The sequence below is a fragment of the Cylas formicarius genome, unplaced genomic scaffold, assembly GCF_029955315.1.
Source record: "Cylas formicarius isolate icCylForm1 unplaced genomic scaffold, icCylForm1.1 PGA_scaffold_4__25_contigs__length_36172078, whole genome shotgun sequence".
Lineage (NCBI taxonomy): Eukaryota > Metazoa > Arthropoda > Insecta > Coleoptera > Brentidae > Cylas > Cylas formicarius.
The window spans coordinates 16,198,504-16,215,559 of NW_026844334.1; the positions used below are offsets into that span (position 1 = coordinate 16,198,504).

The 17,056-nt window shown below is 36.6% G+C and overlaps 4 protein-coding genes across 8 annotated transcripts; 2 read left to right on the forward strand and 2 right to left on the reverse strand.

The window, feature by feature from the left end:
* Positions 1 to 848: 848 nt before the first annotated feature.
* Positions 849 to 6,727, forward strand: LOC132700289 (alpha-aminoadipic semialdehyde dehydrogenase). 3 transcript variants are annotated; one of them, XM_060667470.1, is made up of 8 exons: positions 849 to 949; positions 4,977 to 5,193; positions 5,246 to 5,463; positions 5,513 to 5,728; positions 5,785 to 5,964; positions 6,021 to 6,203; positions 6,254 to 6,460; positions 6,515 to 6,727. In XM_060667470.1, the coding sequence occupies exons 1-8, from the start codon at positions 899 to 901 to the stop codon at positions 6,725 to 6,727; spliced, it is 1,485 nt and encodes a 494-aa protein (XP_060523453.1). In that variant the 5' UTR covers positions 849 to 898. The 3 variants fall into 3 exon arrangements, with proteins under 3 accessions (XP_060523453.1, XP_060523454.1, XP_060523452.1); XM_060667471.1 differs by lacking the exon at positions 849 to 949 and adding an exon at positions 3,212 to 3,583; XM_060667469.1 differs by lacking the exon at positions 849 to 949 and adding an exon at positions 3,608 to 3,967.
* LOC132700288 (transcription initiation factor TFIID subunit 3) lies at positions 6,727 to 9,497 on the reverse strand. Its single transcript, XM_060667468.1, has one exon. The coding sequence runs from the start codon at positions 9,495 to 9,497 to the stop codon at positions 6,933 to 6,935; it is 2,565 nt and encodes an 854-aa protein (XP_060523451.1). The 3' UTR covers positions 6,727 to 6,932.
* A 38-nt stretch (positions 9,498 to 9,535) lies between these two features.
* Positions 9,536 to 11,705, reverse strand: LOC132700291 (rRNA N6-adenosine-methyltransferase METTL5). Its single transcript, XM_060667472.1, has 4 exons — positions 10,962 to 11,705; positions 10,688 to 10,899; positions 9,738 to 9,878; positions 9,536 to 9,683 (listed from the first exon to the last, which is right to left on the reverse strand). Exons 1-4 carry the CDS (start codon positions 11,094 to 11,096, stop codon positions 9,536 to 9,538), a joined length of 636 nt encoding a protein of 211 aa, XP_060523455.1. The 5' UTR covers positions 11,097 to 11,705.
* Positions 11,706 to 11,968: 263 nt separating this feature from the next.
* Positions 11,969 to 17,036, forward strand: LOC132701391 (uncharacterized). Of its 3 annotated transcripts, none has more exons than XM_060669265.1 (5): positions 11,969 to 12,368; positions 12,749 to 15,120; positions 15,508 to 15,947; positions 16,044 to 16,145; positions 16,210 to 17,036. In XM_060669265.1, the coding sequence occupies exons 1-4, from the start codon at positions 12,245 to 12,247 to the stop codon at positions 16,135 to 16,137; spliced, it is 3,030 nt and encodes a 1,009-aa protein (XP_060525248.1). In that variant the 5' UTR covers positions 11,969 to 12,244; the 3' UTR covers positions 16,138 to 16,145; positions 16,210 to 17,036. The 3 variants fall into 3 exon arrangements, with proteins under 3 accessions (XP_060525248.1, XP_060525249.1, XP_060525246.1); XM_060669266.1 differs by having other exon boundaries at positions 16,645 to 17,036; XM_060669263.1 differs by having other exon boundaries at positions 16,044 to 17,035.
* Positions 17,037 to 17,056: the final 20 nt, after the last annotated feature.

Sequence of the window (17,056 nt, forward strand, 5' to 3'; positions counted from 1 at the left end):
AAATGTATAATATATATATTTATTTCTTTTAATGTATAATTTTTAAGTTTTTTGGGTCTAAACGAACGGCGATTAGGCCATAAGAGAGGTAACACGGTTCGCATCTGAGACTAAAAATATATCCTGAGTACCAAAGATTATTAAGATTAATAAAACAAACTTAATATTACTCAATATCACCAGAAATCACAGATAACATAAAATCTGGAACTGAGTTTAGGTTGGTACTAAGGGCAGAACACACATGGTACCTATTTCAATCACTAATGCTGATTATTCCGATCGTGCAATGGATACTAAGGGCAGAGATACGCGAAGTATCCTGTCGCAAATAACCACACCTGCACTGAAGGGCAGAGACATGCAACAGTGCAATAAACAACAGGTCATAATATACTGAACGCCAGAACAAGCATCAGTATATTGGTACTAAGGGCAGAGACACGCATAGTACCTTTTTCAATCACTAGTGCTAGTTATTCCGATCGTGCAATGGATAACAAGGGCAGAGACACACGAAGTATCCTGTCGCAAATAACCACACCGGCACTGAAGGGCAGAGACACGCGACAGTGCAATAAATAAGTCAGGCCATAATATTCTGAAGGGCAGAGACACTCGGCAGAAGCCCCGACTTTCAACAAAGTAACAACGTTTAAAATAGTTCAAAGGGAGAACACTAATATTTAACCAAATTCCTTGGGTATTATTTTATAAATTAAAAATGAAACCGATCAATAATTAGAGCATTTAGTACTTTGGTATTTTGGTCAATATAACGAAACCATCATGAAATTTAAGTACTGTACTCATGAGAACACTCACTCACCTTTAAGTCTTCGCAATTTCACGGAATGCAAGCTATAACCCGCAACACTCGAGTGCACGGTTAACCGAAATGCGGATTTTTAAGAAAACATCTGGCTCACAAGTGGTTGCTTATTGCATCGTACGTACAAAAATTTTATAGCGTAGCTTAAAAAAAATATGCGTCTTACACCCAGTGCGTTGGAAGGATTTAAAAAAATGTAGCTGTTATTTGATCTCCCGAAAACGTGCAAAATATGTGATTTGGGTAGATGCTAGTTCATTTTAAGTGGTTCCAACGTATAGCTATTAGATAATATAGGGACCCTACTGCGGTAAAATTTGATGCGATTTTGGGCCATTTATTTTCTAAACAGCGATTTCCGCACCCCTAAGTCCTTTTCCCAACACATTTAATGAAATCTTAGCATAGTTTGAGAAAACATTGCCGTAAAAATACCGCATCCCAAGGTATTTATTGACGATCGGTCAGCGACCATGTTACTTATTGAATATCACAAGGTAATTGATTAAAAACGAATTTAAAACTCGTGAAAATTTGATGGTTGCTTCATAATTCCTGTTTTAACGCAATATGCAGGGCCTCTCTACCTCTAGTTACTATATGCTCACCACTTTGGCCGAATGGTATTTCAAAGAAATTAGAAGCGATCTGGATGATTGTAAATTTTAATCTATTAAGGGGATGTCCGTACCAGGTTGATTATTCAAGACTTTCCATTAAAAAGGCAAACGCAATAAAAGGCTAAAGAAAAAATATGGAATTGAACTATTTAGTCTACGGTTAAGATTATTTAGAATATTTTTTGTCCATGATCATAACCTATACTTAAGATTGTTTTGTACCTAAAAATTTTGCGGCAAAGTGAGCTTGTGCAATGGCTGACTTAACGACTAGTAAAAGTGTTTCTGCTCTTCCGATTCGTCCCGACTCCCAAGCTGCCAATCTGTTATGGCAGCGGTTGAATAGGATGTGCAATAAGTCGCCAGTTATGTCACCTTCTCCAAAGCGACTGAAAAGTGCCGCTATTTCCAAGAAAATGCAGAAACCTACGCAGAGTAACAATTTAAACAAATGGATTTCCAGAAAGGATGTTCAGGTTTCTAAGGAAAATACTGCCATTCAGAAAAAGTTCAAATCAAGAGAAAAATTCAGCAGAACCACATGTAAAGCCAAACTGGAGGGATTTGGTTCAGGAAGTAGTGATGATTTGCCCACTTTCATTGAAAACAAAAGCAAAAAACAATCATATAAACAAACCGAGTCTTTCAAACGGTATGGTGTTAAGCTGCCATCTTGCCAAGATATTTTAAGAGATCAAGAACAGTTTAAAGAATATAAACGTCAAGTGGAAATGGCTCAAACTTTGCAAGTTCCAACTTGCCAACTATCATTTTCTCCTCTCAAAGAGAAAATGACTGAGGAAATGTGGTTGGATTGTAAACACTTGTCCGACAAATGCATTGCAAACCATTTCCACAAACATTGCGAGTATTTGAGGAGTATCATGAATGGAACGGTGTTGTCTGACAGACACAAAAGATATGATGACATAGGGCAGCATCAGTACCACCTCACCACAAATAGTTTAACATATAATACTAGCATGATAATTTTCACATTTGAACAAATTGAATACATTTTGTCTTTATTAAGAAAAAAATTTGATCCTGATGATACCAAGGCTGATTATTTTTTTAAAGTTCTTGTGCCAGAATTTTGCTTAAAAGTTTTTATGGAAACTTACAATTTTGATAAAGTAGAGGCAATAAAATATTTGGAGCGCAGGCCGGCTGATTAATTCTCAAATTCAGAATAAATGTGATTGTATGAATCCAAATCTAAGTTGTTATTCCTTATCAGTGATACTGATCAATTATTGTGGTCAGCAAGACTAGTCCTAAATTGTTTTTTTATTGAAATGAATAGTTGCAGTATTTTTGTTGTAATTATTTCCAAATATTTTTGTACATATTAGAAATAAATCTAAATAAATTTTGTCTTTTTTGTATATTTGCCATTTTTATTATGACTCAAGAATGCATAGCATACTGTTAAATCTTTCAAGCTATAATCCTTTAAGTACCACTTTTATCAAAAATATTGCAACACAAATTGCAGTTCTATATTAATAGTAACTATGTAATAAAATATGCCATTAGTTCAAAAATAGATTTGAAAAAATTCTACATTCTACATTGTAAGGTGCTGAATTTGTCTTAAATATTATTGCCATTATTTTTACAAAGTTACAACTTAAAACAGAATCCAAAATTAATACACCCTTTTCTTCAGAGTCTAAGTTTTTGATAAAAAGATTTTGTACTAATATCTATAATTCATAACCTATCCCGCATACAGCAACAGGTGTAAATCAAAATAATATCTATTAAAAAAATGTGTCACTTTGTGATTGTAAATTTTTGGTACAATATAGCCTAAACTGCTTAATATCAATTGTGTGCATTTTTTACGAAGAAATAATTACTCTTCTGAATATGAAGTCAAAATTGTCCCGGCTTTAAAGGAAAAACTACTTAAACAAAGTGCAACATTATCAAGAAAGAACATTATGAAGAAAGAATGGTTTAACGTTCAAACTACCCAATTCAACGCTTGAAAAATTGAAAATATACAATCAACTTTGACCTTATTGCAGTTGTTCGAAAATTAAATTTTATTGGGTATATAGTATCTCTCGCTTTATAGCGACAAGCTGTAGTAATTAAAGATGCACTATTAAAAAAAATGCTTGTAAGTAAGTATTTAATGAGCTAAGTTTCTAGAGTCAGTTTATTTGTAAATCGTAATGGAGAATTTATATACACAACTAATAATTGTGTATAAACAAGAAGGTTTTATCTTATCACGAGGCTTATGCCGTAAACAGTTGACCAACAAACAACGATAAAGAAAAATTAGAGTTAAAATTAAAGCCAGTCGGCTATTTGAAATCAAATGAATCCTCCGGTCGGTACCAAGTTATTGCAATTTTTGTACAACTTACATAGTGCAAGGACTATGGCGAACTCCGCAGACTTTCTTGTGAACAATTCCAAATACTTATTTCTAAGAGATCTAGGACTGAAAGACCGAAACGCTGGAGTATTTGATGGTACCTGGAAAGGATCTGGTACAGTACGTAATAATTCTTAGTGGTCTTTGCCTTAGACGTTCAATTTAATGAATTTACTTGATGAATGAATTTAAGTCGTTTCTTATAAATATTATATAAAAATATACCCTTTTAAAAAGAGTCCCACTAGTAAGGGGATCGGAAAGTAAAGTCGTTTTTTTATCATTTTAAACTACATACATTTTTGTTTGATTTTATTTTTAATCAATAACATAATTGGCATCATTGTCAATGACCTATTTTCATCTTTTTAATAAATTGTTAATGACCGATTTAAAAAAATTAATTGGTTGATTCTTAAAGTGGTGAGAGCATTTTTGATATCCACATTGTTAAATTTCGTTCCAGCTAGGAAAAGTTTCCTAAACAAATGAAAATCAGATAGCGCAATGTCAGGTGAGTATAGCTCCCAACTCAGATCGTTAATTTTTTTCAATGGTTTTTTGCGCTATGTGGTCTGGCACAGTCATGCTGCAGAATAACGCCTTTTCTGTTTACCAAAACTGGACATTGTTTGGTCAGAGATTGGCTGATACGACCCAACTGTTGACAATAAAGGTACAATTCCGCGAATACTCCACCAAACACGCAAGAGCGCCTTCCTTGGCTGAAGGGCCGGTTTCGCAGTCGGTTTTACTGTTTCATTTGGGGATGGCCATTGTCTTTTGCATTGCGTCATTGCATTGCATTGGTGATTTAAGACCCATTTCTCATCCCCTGTAATCAAGGGACCCAAACACCTTTCCTTTTTGTGCCTTTATAGCAATTTGTATACCTCGGATAAGTCATTCGGAACCCAAACACATCCTCTGCTTCGCTTATTTATCTGTACCAGATGGTCTTGAATGGTCGACCAAGGTTGGTTAAGTGCTTGTGACAACTTTTCAATTGTCTGACGAGGATATGCTTCCACTTCCGCCTTTGATAGGTCATTATCAAAAACGACATTATTTTCCGGTCTTTCTATTACACATTACTATTTAATAGATACTTATATAGCTACTACAATAGGTGGTTCAATCCATATGTCCCAGCAATGGAAAAGTAATCGCCGAAGTCACCCAGGCAACTGTTAGCGAGTATGAGGAATGTGTAAAAAATTCAGAAGCAGCTTGGTACACGTGGACAGACCTCCCTGAACCTAGGAGAGGGGAAATTGTTAGACAGATTGGGGATGCCCTCAGAAAAAACTTGAGTGCCCTGGGAAAGTTAATATCACTAGAAATGGGTAAGTATCATTTATTAGTTAGTGTGTCCCGATTACGCAACGTCCGTTTAAGGAAAAATCCTGCCCGAGGGCATTGGAGAAGTCCAAGAATATGTGGATATATGCGACTATGCAGTGGGATTATCACGAAGTCTATCAGGAAGCATATTCCCGTCCGAAAGACCTGGTCACGTGCTTATTGAAAAATGGAATCCCTTGGGAGTTATTGGCGTGATTTCTGCGTTTAATTTCCCAAATGCCGTTTACGGTTGGAACAGCGCCATCGCCATGGTAACTCGCTTTTCCTTAAAACTTTCCGTGCTTACACCTAAAGCCATAGGTTTGTGGAAACACTGTCCTATGGAAAGGTTCTGAAACTACTCCTCTTGTGTCCGTGGCGACAACTAAAATAATTTCTGAAGTACTGGAGAGGAACAATTTGCCAGGAGGTGTGGCGTCTCTGTGCTGTGGAGGAAGTGATATAGGCAAAGCCATGGCTAGTGACCCAAGAATTAAGCTTCTCTCGTTCACCGGCAGTTGCGAAATAGGGCAGCAGGTGTTTGTTTCATCTTGATTATTTTTGGGTTTTTGTCACGAAATAAATTATTTCAGGTAGGCGTGGAAGTTCAAAAGCGATTTGGTAAGCATTTGCTGGAACTCGGAGGCAATAACGCTCTTATAGTTGACGAGGACGCGGATTTGGATATGGTGGTGCCTGCAGTACTATTTGCGAGCGTAGGTACAGCTGGCCAGCGGTGTACTACCACCAGGAGGTTAATTTTACACAAAAACGTAAATACGGTGAAAAATGCAAGAGTATTCCAACAAAGTATTTGTACTCATACTAGGTGTACGACGAAGTATTGCAACGATTGAAGTTGGCCTACGCCCAAGTTATGCCCCGTATTGGTGATCCCCTAGAGGAGAACACGCTAATTGGGCCGCTACACAGTGAGACGTCATTGAGAAAATACAAGGAAACCCTCAAGCAGATCACCAAAGAAGGCGGCATTGTGGAGGTTGGCGGCAAAGTAAGTTTCCCTTACCACCAATTTAAATGCTTCATAAAAGAACCTTGCAGGTATTAGACGTGCCTGGGTACTTTGTGGAACCGACAATAGTGACAGGTATTGCGCATAACAACTCACTAGTCCATAAAGAATGCTTCGCTCCGATTTTATATGCATTAAAAGCCAATAGCATTGAGGAGGCCATTTCGTTAAACAATGAGGTGCCTCAAGGCCTGTCATCCAGCCTTTTTACACAAAACATTTCCAAAATATTCAGGGTAAGTCACCACATAAATTCGGAATTAACATTTTAGACCTACGTTTATCTTTAGTGGATTGGACCTAAAGGTTCAGACTGCGGTATTGTTAATGTGAATATTCCGACATCCGGTGCAGAGATCGGTGGCGCGTTCGGCGGTGAAAAACAGACGGGAGGTGGTAGAGAATCTGGAAGCGATGCTTGGAAGCAATATATGCGGAGGTCTACAATTACCATCAATTACTCAAAACAGCTACCATTGTCGCAGGGAATAAAATTCGGATAGAGTGTATATTCAATATATTATGTAGTAAATAAAACTTTAAAAAACTTTAATTTATATTATTTTCCTTAATTTTCTAAACTCTTTTTGAGTTAAATATATTCCCAGCATGACAAATACAATTACATACATTACAAAAATAAATTTACCAAAAAAAGTAAATAACCATAGCGCTAAAAGTTCAGAATAAAGTGCCACGGAAGTCCACCTAATGCTCCTTTTTCTCTTTCTTCTTTCTTTTTTTCTTCTTATCCTGCAAATCTTCATTTTTCTTGCACAGACATGGTTTGCAATACCAGTTCTCATTCTCATCGGGAGGCACTTGAATACCTACGCACACCCAGTGGTACCAGGCATCGCAGCCATCACAACCAATCATTGGCCGGCCGTCGTCCTGCTGACCACATGCGGGACATATCCAGACTTCGTTTCCGTCTGCGTCCTTTTTCACAAAGGGTTGTTCAACTTTCTTCGGCTTGGGCAACGGTTTCGGTTTCAACGGATGTATCCTGGGTCTACCGGGTGGCCTAGGCATTGTTGCAGGAGCAGGAAGGACTTCAGCAGGTACAGAATGCTGTACGGGTGAAGGGTTCTTCTGCTTGGGAGGTCCGGTAACCAAGGCGGAGATCTTAGCCAGGCCTGGAGAGGGTTCGCGTTTTCTTTCAAATGAAGTAGATTCATCCTCCTTCTTGATTATAGGTTTTATATTGAGCTTTTTCATTGTTTCAGGTGTTTCCGGTCTAGGAGATGGAGAATTGACTTTTAGCAAAATTTTGGGTATGGGGATTTCGCCTTCTTTAGGTTCTTTCTTTTTCTTTTCTTTCTTAATTTTGTCCTTCACCTTCTTCGCTTCCTTAATTTTCTTCTTCTCTATTTTATCTTTCACTTTTTCCTTTTTATTTTTCTTTTTTATCTTTTCCTTTTTCTCTTTCTTGTGATCTTTGGACCTTTTGGAAAACTCTGGAACAGGTTCCGCGGCCTCAACGTCCATCAGTACCGCGGGTTCTAGTGGAGGCTCCGGTTTTGCAGGGGCCTGTGTTGGCGGAATAGGCACAATTTCTGCAGGTTCAGCCTTAGGCGCAGGTTTCGCTTTGGGAGATAGTTTCGGCACAGGTTCCATTTGGGGGGGAATAGGATTAAAGTAATTATTCTTGCTGAAATTAGACAAGGAAGAAAACGGAAAAAGGTGAGTGCCTAACGGTGGTGGTATCAAACCTGGGCCACCAAAATTCGCTAACGGGAAAGGAAATGGCATTGGTGGACCACCCATGGAGTTAAAATGCCCTGCCTGTCTGGCCAACATGTGTGGTTCTGGCGTTTTGGGCCTTTGATCCAAAGCTAAATTAACCAGATCTGCGTCTAAGAAATTCGGTTGCTTTCTGAGTTTCTTTACTCGGGCTTTGTCTTTCCGCTTCCTTCGTTCCTTAACCAGAGGAGGACTGTGCTTTAAAAGTTCTGGGGTTCTGGGCGTAGGTGGAGTCACGGGAGGAGATCCATTATCAAAGTAACACTCTACTTTGGGACTGTGCTTCAGAGGCAAAGGATTTATGGGTTCGATAGTTATATCACCCGACAAGTTAATTTTATTGACAATATCGTTCGGGTCGTGGACGTGTGGTATTGCTGTAGGCCTTGAAGGTTTGTCTTTAACGTTGGATATCTTTTTTAGAATATTGATTTTCTTTTTGTCAGGTTCATTAAACAATTTATCAATCTGAGTATGCATTGGCATCTGAAACTGGGCAGTCTCGGTTTTGATAGGTATAGGAGTTATGGTGGTGTTTAATTTTTCAGTTTTTGCTTTGGCTGCGGCTAAAGTCTTGTTGAAGATTTGCTTCGAGACGTCAACTTTACTAACAGGCGGCATGGGCGGCACTGAATGATGATGCGGGTTCATAACAAGTTGAGGATGTACAGATATTGGCTGTACCCCGCCCACATGCATGGGGTTAATTTTTTGCTTCCCTTTAGGTCCATCCTTTCCACTATTCCTCTTTACTGGCTTTTCATCACCCAAAGGTTTGAAAAGCTCCCTAGGCAACTTGTCTTTTTTCTTCTCCACTTTCTTCTTGACAATAACAGCCTCGGCTGGCGGAGGCGCGGGAGATGGAGGTTTTACAGGTTCCGGAAGCGGTGCCGGAGCTTTAGCCTCCGGCAACTTACCTTCTCTGGCAGGAGAAAGGAACCCAGATGTAGTCATCATAACACTGCTTATCTCTCGGGTTGGTCTGCTTCCTTCTTCCTCACGCTTCGGCCGTTTGAACTCTGGATTTGCTGAGAAGTCTGCAGGCTTTTTAAATTCTGGGGATTCATCTACTACTGGTTCCTTTTTCACTGCCTGACTGGAGGGATCGCTCTCCGGTTCCTCGAGCAATGGATACATGGGCGGTAGATGTTCATTTATGTATATGGGCCTGGTAACCACCTCCTTGCTACCAGGTTTTAAAAAATTTAGATTGCTCTCTTTCGGTAACGGATATTTGGGCACCGTGGCAGGTGGAGGCATAAAATTTACAAACGTAACGTATTCCTCTATTTCGCTAATGTTTAAGCCCATTTCCTGAAATGCCAGTCCTAAATGGTCCAAATTCGCGTCTGTCTGACCAAACTCATTGGAGTAGTCATTTGTTATTTTAGCCAATTGACGTATGTAGTTGGCCATAATGTCCGTTAACACCTCCAAAGGTGTGGAATTGATTGAGTGCCATCCTATGGTCTGTAAAATTTTGGCCACCGCCAGTTTACAGTGGTCGCGGGTATATTGTGCACTCATTGTCAACTATTAAGAAGCACTTTCACTCACAAAAACAGTTATGAAATCAAGAACCTATAAAAGTCAACATTAATGTCTACCGAGGTTTTCTTGTGGAATTTGTATGTTGAAGGCAAGTCGTAGCGAAGCTCGGCCAAGACTTCGGCCTTTGCACCCAAAGATGCAGCGTGCTTCAAAACATGCTTCCTATAACCAATTAATTTAAAATTAAGTATTCACGTTTCAATAACCCATGGGTACCTTGTCGATGTCTTGTGCAATGAATACACAGATCTTGTCGAAAGCTGAAAAGCCACTTCCAGAAATTTCATATCAAGCCCGATATTGCATTTTGTGCCAAAAGGGGGATTCATCAATACAGTATCAAACTTTTTGAAAAACCTAAAACCAAAAAAAAGTAATGGTTTGCAGGCTAAACATTGTTTCACAAAACAAATTTGATAATTATAACAAATTTTACAGAATATAAGTTGCTTCACAGTCTCTAAATCTGTATATGCACATTTAAGATTCAGCGTTTCAAAACTACAGAATTGCTTAATTCACTTTTTGCGCAATAAAAAATATAATTTTAATTTGTTCACTTTTGCGCCCACCCGCTATGTAGCTGAAAAAACTGATTGAAGAGAAATAAAACCCAGTGACTCTGCTACTCAACATCAGCAGTAGTGGTGCACGGAAGAAGCTAGGGAGTCGCGGGCGTTGAATAAGAAATCAGATGTAGATAAAAAATATCAATCCTGCCCTACAAAAAGAGAAAAATACTTTCAACACAGAGCTTTTACTGACACAACAGATAAAGAAAAACTTAACCTTGGAGTTTTTTAAGATTACCACTACCATCAAAAATTTATCCCTCATTAGCCAACCAGACTATTAAAATTAATACCCAAAAAACCTACATCCCGCGCACCCCTATCTGAGTGTATCTTCAATACTAAATCCCAAATAAGCCTAGTTTATGTTTCCACTAGATATATTTTTGACTCGTAGGGCGCCCATTCTAATAGCAATAGTAAAACCCTTGACCAAACCAAGTTTTTATATAGTTTTTTATAATCCAAAACATTTTATTAATCACAATTGTTTAAATAAAATAACCCAACTGAAACAGAGTAAAGTGATTTTGTTACCCTTTTTGATTTGCCAAAAATACAAATATATCACTACACTAATTTTTGTCTTTTTACCTGTCTGATATGTTCAGGACATCACACTGAATGGCATCTATATTCACTAACTCAAACTCAGAAACATTCACTCGAAAAATATCTAACGCTTCTCCATCAATTTCAAATCCTACCACTAAACCAGCATTCAGGAGAGCCACACCAACAGACAATCCTCCACACCCACAACCAAGATCTGCTATAATTTTTCCGGTAATGTCTCCATAATGGGCCTGCAAAAATACTTCCATTCTTTCACCTGCATTACTTGTTGCATAAAACATATGTCATGTACCTGAACAATGTGTAGCATATGAGAGCCCAAATGTGGTGGTGTAATGTACTGCTCCAACAAAAGCTTAGGTTTCTCAAATCCAGATATACCTTCTAAAAGCTCTTGTAATTTGCTCAACTTGAGACATGGGAACATTATTTGGAATCAAACCGAGGCAAAACGGGCAAAATCAAGTTCCCAAATGAGGAATCCTGACTGATAAAATACCCCATTGACTGGGAATGTGCTGTTTGCAAAGCTGCTCGTTGCAGTGAATTTATTGAATGGTTGTCGTTATTTTGGACAACAGTCGATCCCAATACCGGTAGCGCTGTCGAGCTCAACGTGGATGCTACTCCTTGTTTCAGTAAAAGTTGCTTCTTAAGTTGAAGCTCCTCCAATATCTTCCGATTCGCTAATTCTATGAAGCCTTTTTAAAATTTTAGTTGCATACGAAATTCGGATCTTTACCTCTTTGATTTGGTTGAAAAGCCATTAAAATCAAACATATATAAAATCCATTAGATCCCAAACCGAAATTTCCACATTCAATACAAAGTAAATGACACCATTAAAACCACAGATAAATCACAGAAATAAAATACGTTTAAAATACTTTGGCTCGGATTTTCAAAATTTTTGCTTAGAACACCATTTATGTTTCCGGTTATGCATCAACTTTTTGTGCAACGGATCATGTATTATATTAAATTGTCGATTTCTCCATCATTGACTAACCGGGATCAACAAATGTGGCGAGAGACATAAACCGTAAACCAAAGTCAACCAAACTTTGGTAATAGACATTTTCTGTAATAGAAATTTACCCTTCTAGCGATTTTTTTTAATCAAAAGTCAAAATAAAAACAAATTAATTTTTGACGAGGAAAGAGCCGAATCGAAGATATAAATACTAAAATAATTAATCCTTTTTTACAATAACCCATAAAAATTGTTTCAAAGAGGATTTTATCTATGGACATGTTAGGGAAAGGCAAATTCATATTTAATCTATGGTTTGCATTGTAGATAGTATAGAGCAAAATATATACGCAAAATAATTTTGCATATATTTTTGTTTTTATTTATATATCACAACAATAACATTTTTTATCTATTTACAACATCAGTTTGTTGAGTTGAATAAATTATATTTTTTCAATATGTGCAGAGAGTAAAATACAATTTTACAACTTTCAGTAAAGTTAGAAGAACTTACTGGTTGTTTTGAAGGTTTTGTAAACTGAAGGTGATCTGATGCAAAATCGGAGAGAAACGCAACATACGTCTGTTCAATAAAAAACATGAGTACTTTCACTTGTCCCAATGAAAGAGAAGAATTTGTAGTACAACAACTTACTGAGCTATTTGGAAGTTCCTTTGAGGTGGAGGTTATTAAGGGCACTGCAAAGACGTGTAATTATAACGGTAAGACTAATATTACCCGAAAATCAGAAAATTTGAAATAACTGCTAATTTTGAAAAAGAATATCAATTTAACATGCCATAACTTGATCAATGTGACCATTTGACACAAATTATTTTTGCTGAAAATAGTATATATGTAGTGTGTTATTTTTGAGTACAGAAAGGTACACTGATTGTAAAAGTCTAGATATTTTCTTGGTTAGTTTAGGGAAATAATTAGTATCTGAAAAAGATATATTAACAAGTACCTGACCAAATTGAAATTTAAGATAATATTTGATAACAATGTAATAAGTATCCCAAAATAATCAATAATTTTGATTATTGTCAGTGCTGGTTGATAAAATTATACATTTTAAGTTATACAGGTGTATTTTTAGTTCATAAAGCATCAAATAAACTACTGGAGATGTCCAATAATAAAAGTAGAAGCCCAAAAAAGAAGAGCAGGAAATCCACAGACTTGGAAAATGCTATTATAAATATCAACAAAGGCTATAAAGTTTTAGTTTTGTTACGAGGTCTACCAGGTTCTGGAAAGTCCACTCTAGCTAGAAACATACTTCAAAACACCATTGGATGCAGTAAAGATTTCATGAAATATCACATTTTATCAACAGATGATTACTTTATGAAAAATGGAATATACAGGTATGACTCCACTAAAATAGGAGAAGCTCATGGTTGGAACCACCAGAGGGCATTTAATAGTCTTAGCAAAGGTTACAGTCCTATTATAATTGACAACACTAACACTGAAATGTGGGAAATGAAGGCATATGCTGTTATGGCCATGGATTATGGTTATATAATTGAAATTCTAGAACCAGACACACATTGGTGTTTCAATGAGACAGAACTGGCAAAAAGGAACAAACATGGAGTTTCTAAATTCCATATTCGCAATATGCTTGACCGATTTGAGAAGAATGTGACCCCTACTAAATTATGCAGTGCCTATGACTGCAGATATAAGTTACAGAAGCCTCCTCAAATGAGATCCTATCCTCCTGTTGAGCAGCAGATGCCAAAAGTTTCAAGTACAACAGAAAATGTTGCGCCAGTTCATAATAGCCCAAGACGCAACCCATTTGAACATGCTCCTTCACCAGTAATTGTGGAAGAAATTATCAATTTAATGGATTTTAATGAAGACTCTTCAAATTCTCTATCAACAAGCAAGAATGTACCTTTTCTGAATAAAAACGTCAGTTTTATAGACAACCTGCTAATGTACCAAGGAACTTCACCTGTTCAGAGCTCAATATTAACACCAGTGCAGACTTTTGACATGAAGCAGAGCACTTTTTCAAATATTGAGACGACCTGGGGTATAAACGAACAAGCTCTACGTTCTTGGGATATTGTGACTCCCTTGAAAGAGGTAGAACCGGTTTCAACAAAACCTATTATTTTAACTGAAGATGAAGTTCACATAGAAACCAAAAACTCGTCATGTAATACTGACGATGATATTTTTGTGCTATTCAAGTCAAATAGTAATGTAGTAATGAATGATGTAACTATTCGGGAGTGTTGTGGTAGAGATATCAACAAAGACACAGTAACACGTAGACCAGGAATTAGTAAGAAACTTATGCTGGATAAGAGCTGCCTCACCGATGACTACTTAGATGACAAGGATATCTACATAGCACAATTGACAGCTCTGTTTCCAGATGTACCTAACTCGCATCTGAACTACTGGTATGGCAAGTGCAAAGGAGACATTGAATGGACCATTGAGTTACTGCTTGCCCAGAAAGATGACATAATCATTCTCTCGGATGACGAATTGGAGGAGTCTAAGCAGCAGCATGTCAATGAAAATAATGACATACCCTTACCAATGGAACTGGATCAAACTATCAAGCCGAAGCCTAAGAGTCCCACTAATGAGGAATCTATGGAGCTAAAAAAGTGTATTGAAAAAAAGGTGACTATAAATGAAAATTGCTATTCTGATCATCTAAAAAAAATCAGAAATCGCAGGAATGGCGCCCCAGAACTATCACCAACATCAGAAACACCAGCAGTTGACTATGAGGCGCAAGATGCTGTAATGGAATTTATTTATTCCGATAATGAGTGTGGAGACTGGGAAATTATATCACAAGCTGATGATGCTTTAGAGGAAGAAAGTATGGAAATTAACCTGGGTCAACAATTTGTTGAGCAATTAGAAAGAAGGTTTGGAGAGCAGAGCCTTGTGTACCCAAAAGGATTTCAGCCAGTTGTCCAAGTACCTGTCTCGTTGGCCAAACAGCTCTATACTTTCTATATAGAATCAGTATTTCAGCAGATGGAGGCTCAGAACTCTGTACTGGATACCATGGTTAAAGAAGATGAGGAGTTTGCCAGGAAGTTGCAAGAAGAAGAAGAAACATCCATAAGCAAATCTGAAAAGTCATCTTCAGAACCTAGGAATTTTCAAGAAATAGTTAATGAACAGGCAGAGCTTAGCAAATTGGAAAGGGAAGCAGGAAAATGGAAGGAACTAACACCTGATACATTGGCAGCCAAGCTTACACTTCAAAAACTTTTTAAAGCTTTTCCCTATGCCGATCAAACTTCATTGGTTGAAATACTCCATGCTCACAATAATGTATACAAAGACACCGTGGAAACTCTTCTAGCAAGCTTTGACCCTCAACAGATTGTTGGTGATGTGCAAAACATTAAGGAATCACCTTTAGAAGAGTCGGTCATAAAAGAAATGAAGAATGCTCAACAGACCTATAAGCAACACCAGGTAATAAATCCAATGGTATTTTATTTATATATATATATATATATATATATATATATATATATATATATATATATATATATATATATATATATATATATATATATATATATACTATTTAAATATATTTTATTCAGTTTTTAAATTCATTCAAATTCCTTTATCACATTTCCAGCTATAGTAGTAAAAATAATTTTTACTCATAAGTTGTTGCTATGTGTGAATCACAAATATCAAAAGATGTCACCATCTGGAGATAAATACCCAGAAAACCAAGAATAATTAGTTCAGAGAACTCTCTAACTGTATCCATGGTATTAAAATTTTTAAAATAATGCCCTTTAGATAAAATGCTATTGAATAATTTATTTTTTTTCTCTGGAAATGAAGGACAAAGGTGAAGAACGTTCAGCCCAATCTTACCGTGATGAAGCAAATCAATACTATGTCAAAAGATCAGATCTATACCAGAAAGCCAACGAATATCGCTCCCGGGGAATGACAGAAGTCGCCTTGTTTTATTCAAATCTGGCGTCCTGGCAGACAGTATATTGGGAACGGGCCAACAGCATGGCTGCCATGGCATTTGTTGATGAACATTCAAAACGCCTGCAAGATTTCAACACCCTGGACTTACACTTTTTGTATGTCAAAGAAGTGGTGCCCGCATTGGACATGTTCATTGACCGGAATATTAATTTATTGAGGCACAGTGCCACCAAGCAAACAGAGTACTTGCAGATTATAACAGGTCGAGGTAAAAGAAGTGAGAATGGCAAGCCTAAGATAAAGCCAGTGGTGGAAGCCAGACTCAGGAGAAGGAAGATTATGTAAGTTTTGGTCTGTTGTAAGTTATCAATTCAAAGATAATTGAATAATCCTGATATCAATGTCAGCAAAGGCAATAAAAATGCTGAATTTTTCAGATACCAGCACTTAAATCCGGGTCTTTTGAAAATTAAGGTCACTAAACTATCACTGGTCACAAATGAACTGCAGAATATATCCGATCCATTTTAAAAAAAATAGTGAGTATGCTATGTGTACCCAAATACAAACAAAACAGCAGTAACTAAAAATTTCCGTTTTCAGAAATACATAATTTCAGAAAGACCTGTTATCTTCAGAAAATGTAAACTAGATTAGTGATAAAAAAATTAAATCAAGGAGGATTGGGTTAGAAATTAAATTCTATATTTTTATCTGCTTGAACTATAGGTTTTTTGTTTGAGTTGGTGCAAAAGGTTGATCGCTTTTGTTGACACTCTCCATTCGGCAAAGCAAGTTTTCAGGCTGTGCCAAAAGTATATTGCTAAAACGAACAAGGGCTAAAAAAAGTGTGTCCATGGATATTTTAAATTTTCTGACACTACTTTTACAGCAGTTTTGTTATGACTGAATTTATATTTATTGGATATAAAATGAGATAAAAAATGTTAATTCATTACATATATTATTTCCGAATTATGACAATAAGCCTTTAAGTTTAAAATCTCGTTATATGGCGATTTTATCTTTTCTTTTTAGCTCTCCTTTGAGAAAACGAGCAGTCTCGTGGATGGAAAAAACTTATGTTTCAAAGAATTTTTTATTCAGAGTTTCTGTAGTAAAAATGTCATTTATTAAATTGCTTGGGGTCTTTTTATTTTATTCATTAATTTTGGCTATGGGGTAGCTTTAGTATTAATGGTACACTTATATTTATTTGCAGTACTAGTTACCAAATGGGATCAAGCAAATAAAAATAATTTGTCATTATTTTTTTATGGTAAAAATAATCAATATTAACATGTCTTATTAGTACAAAGATTAAGTACAAGTTTTTTTAAATACAATCTAAATCTTTAACTGATATTCATATTAATTGGGCCGCACCGAATTTTGTGATACTGTTTTGTTTTTACCAATAATATTTTCTTTTAAAAATATAATTATATCG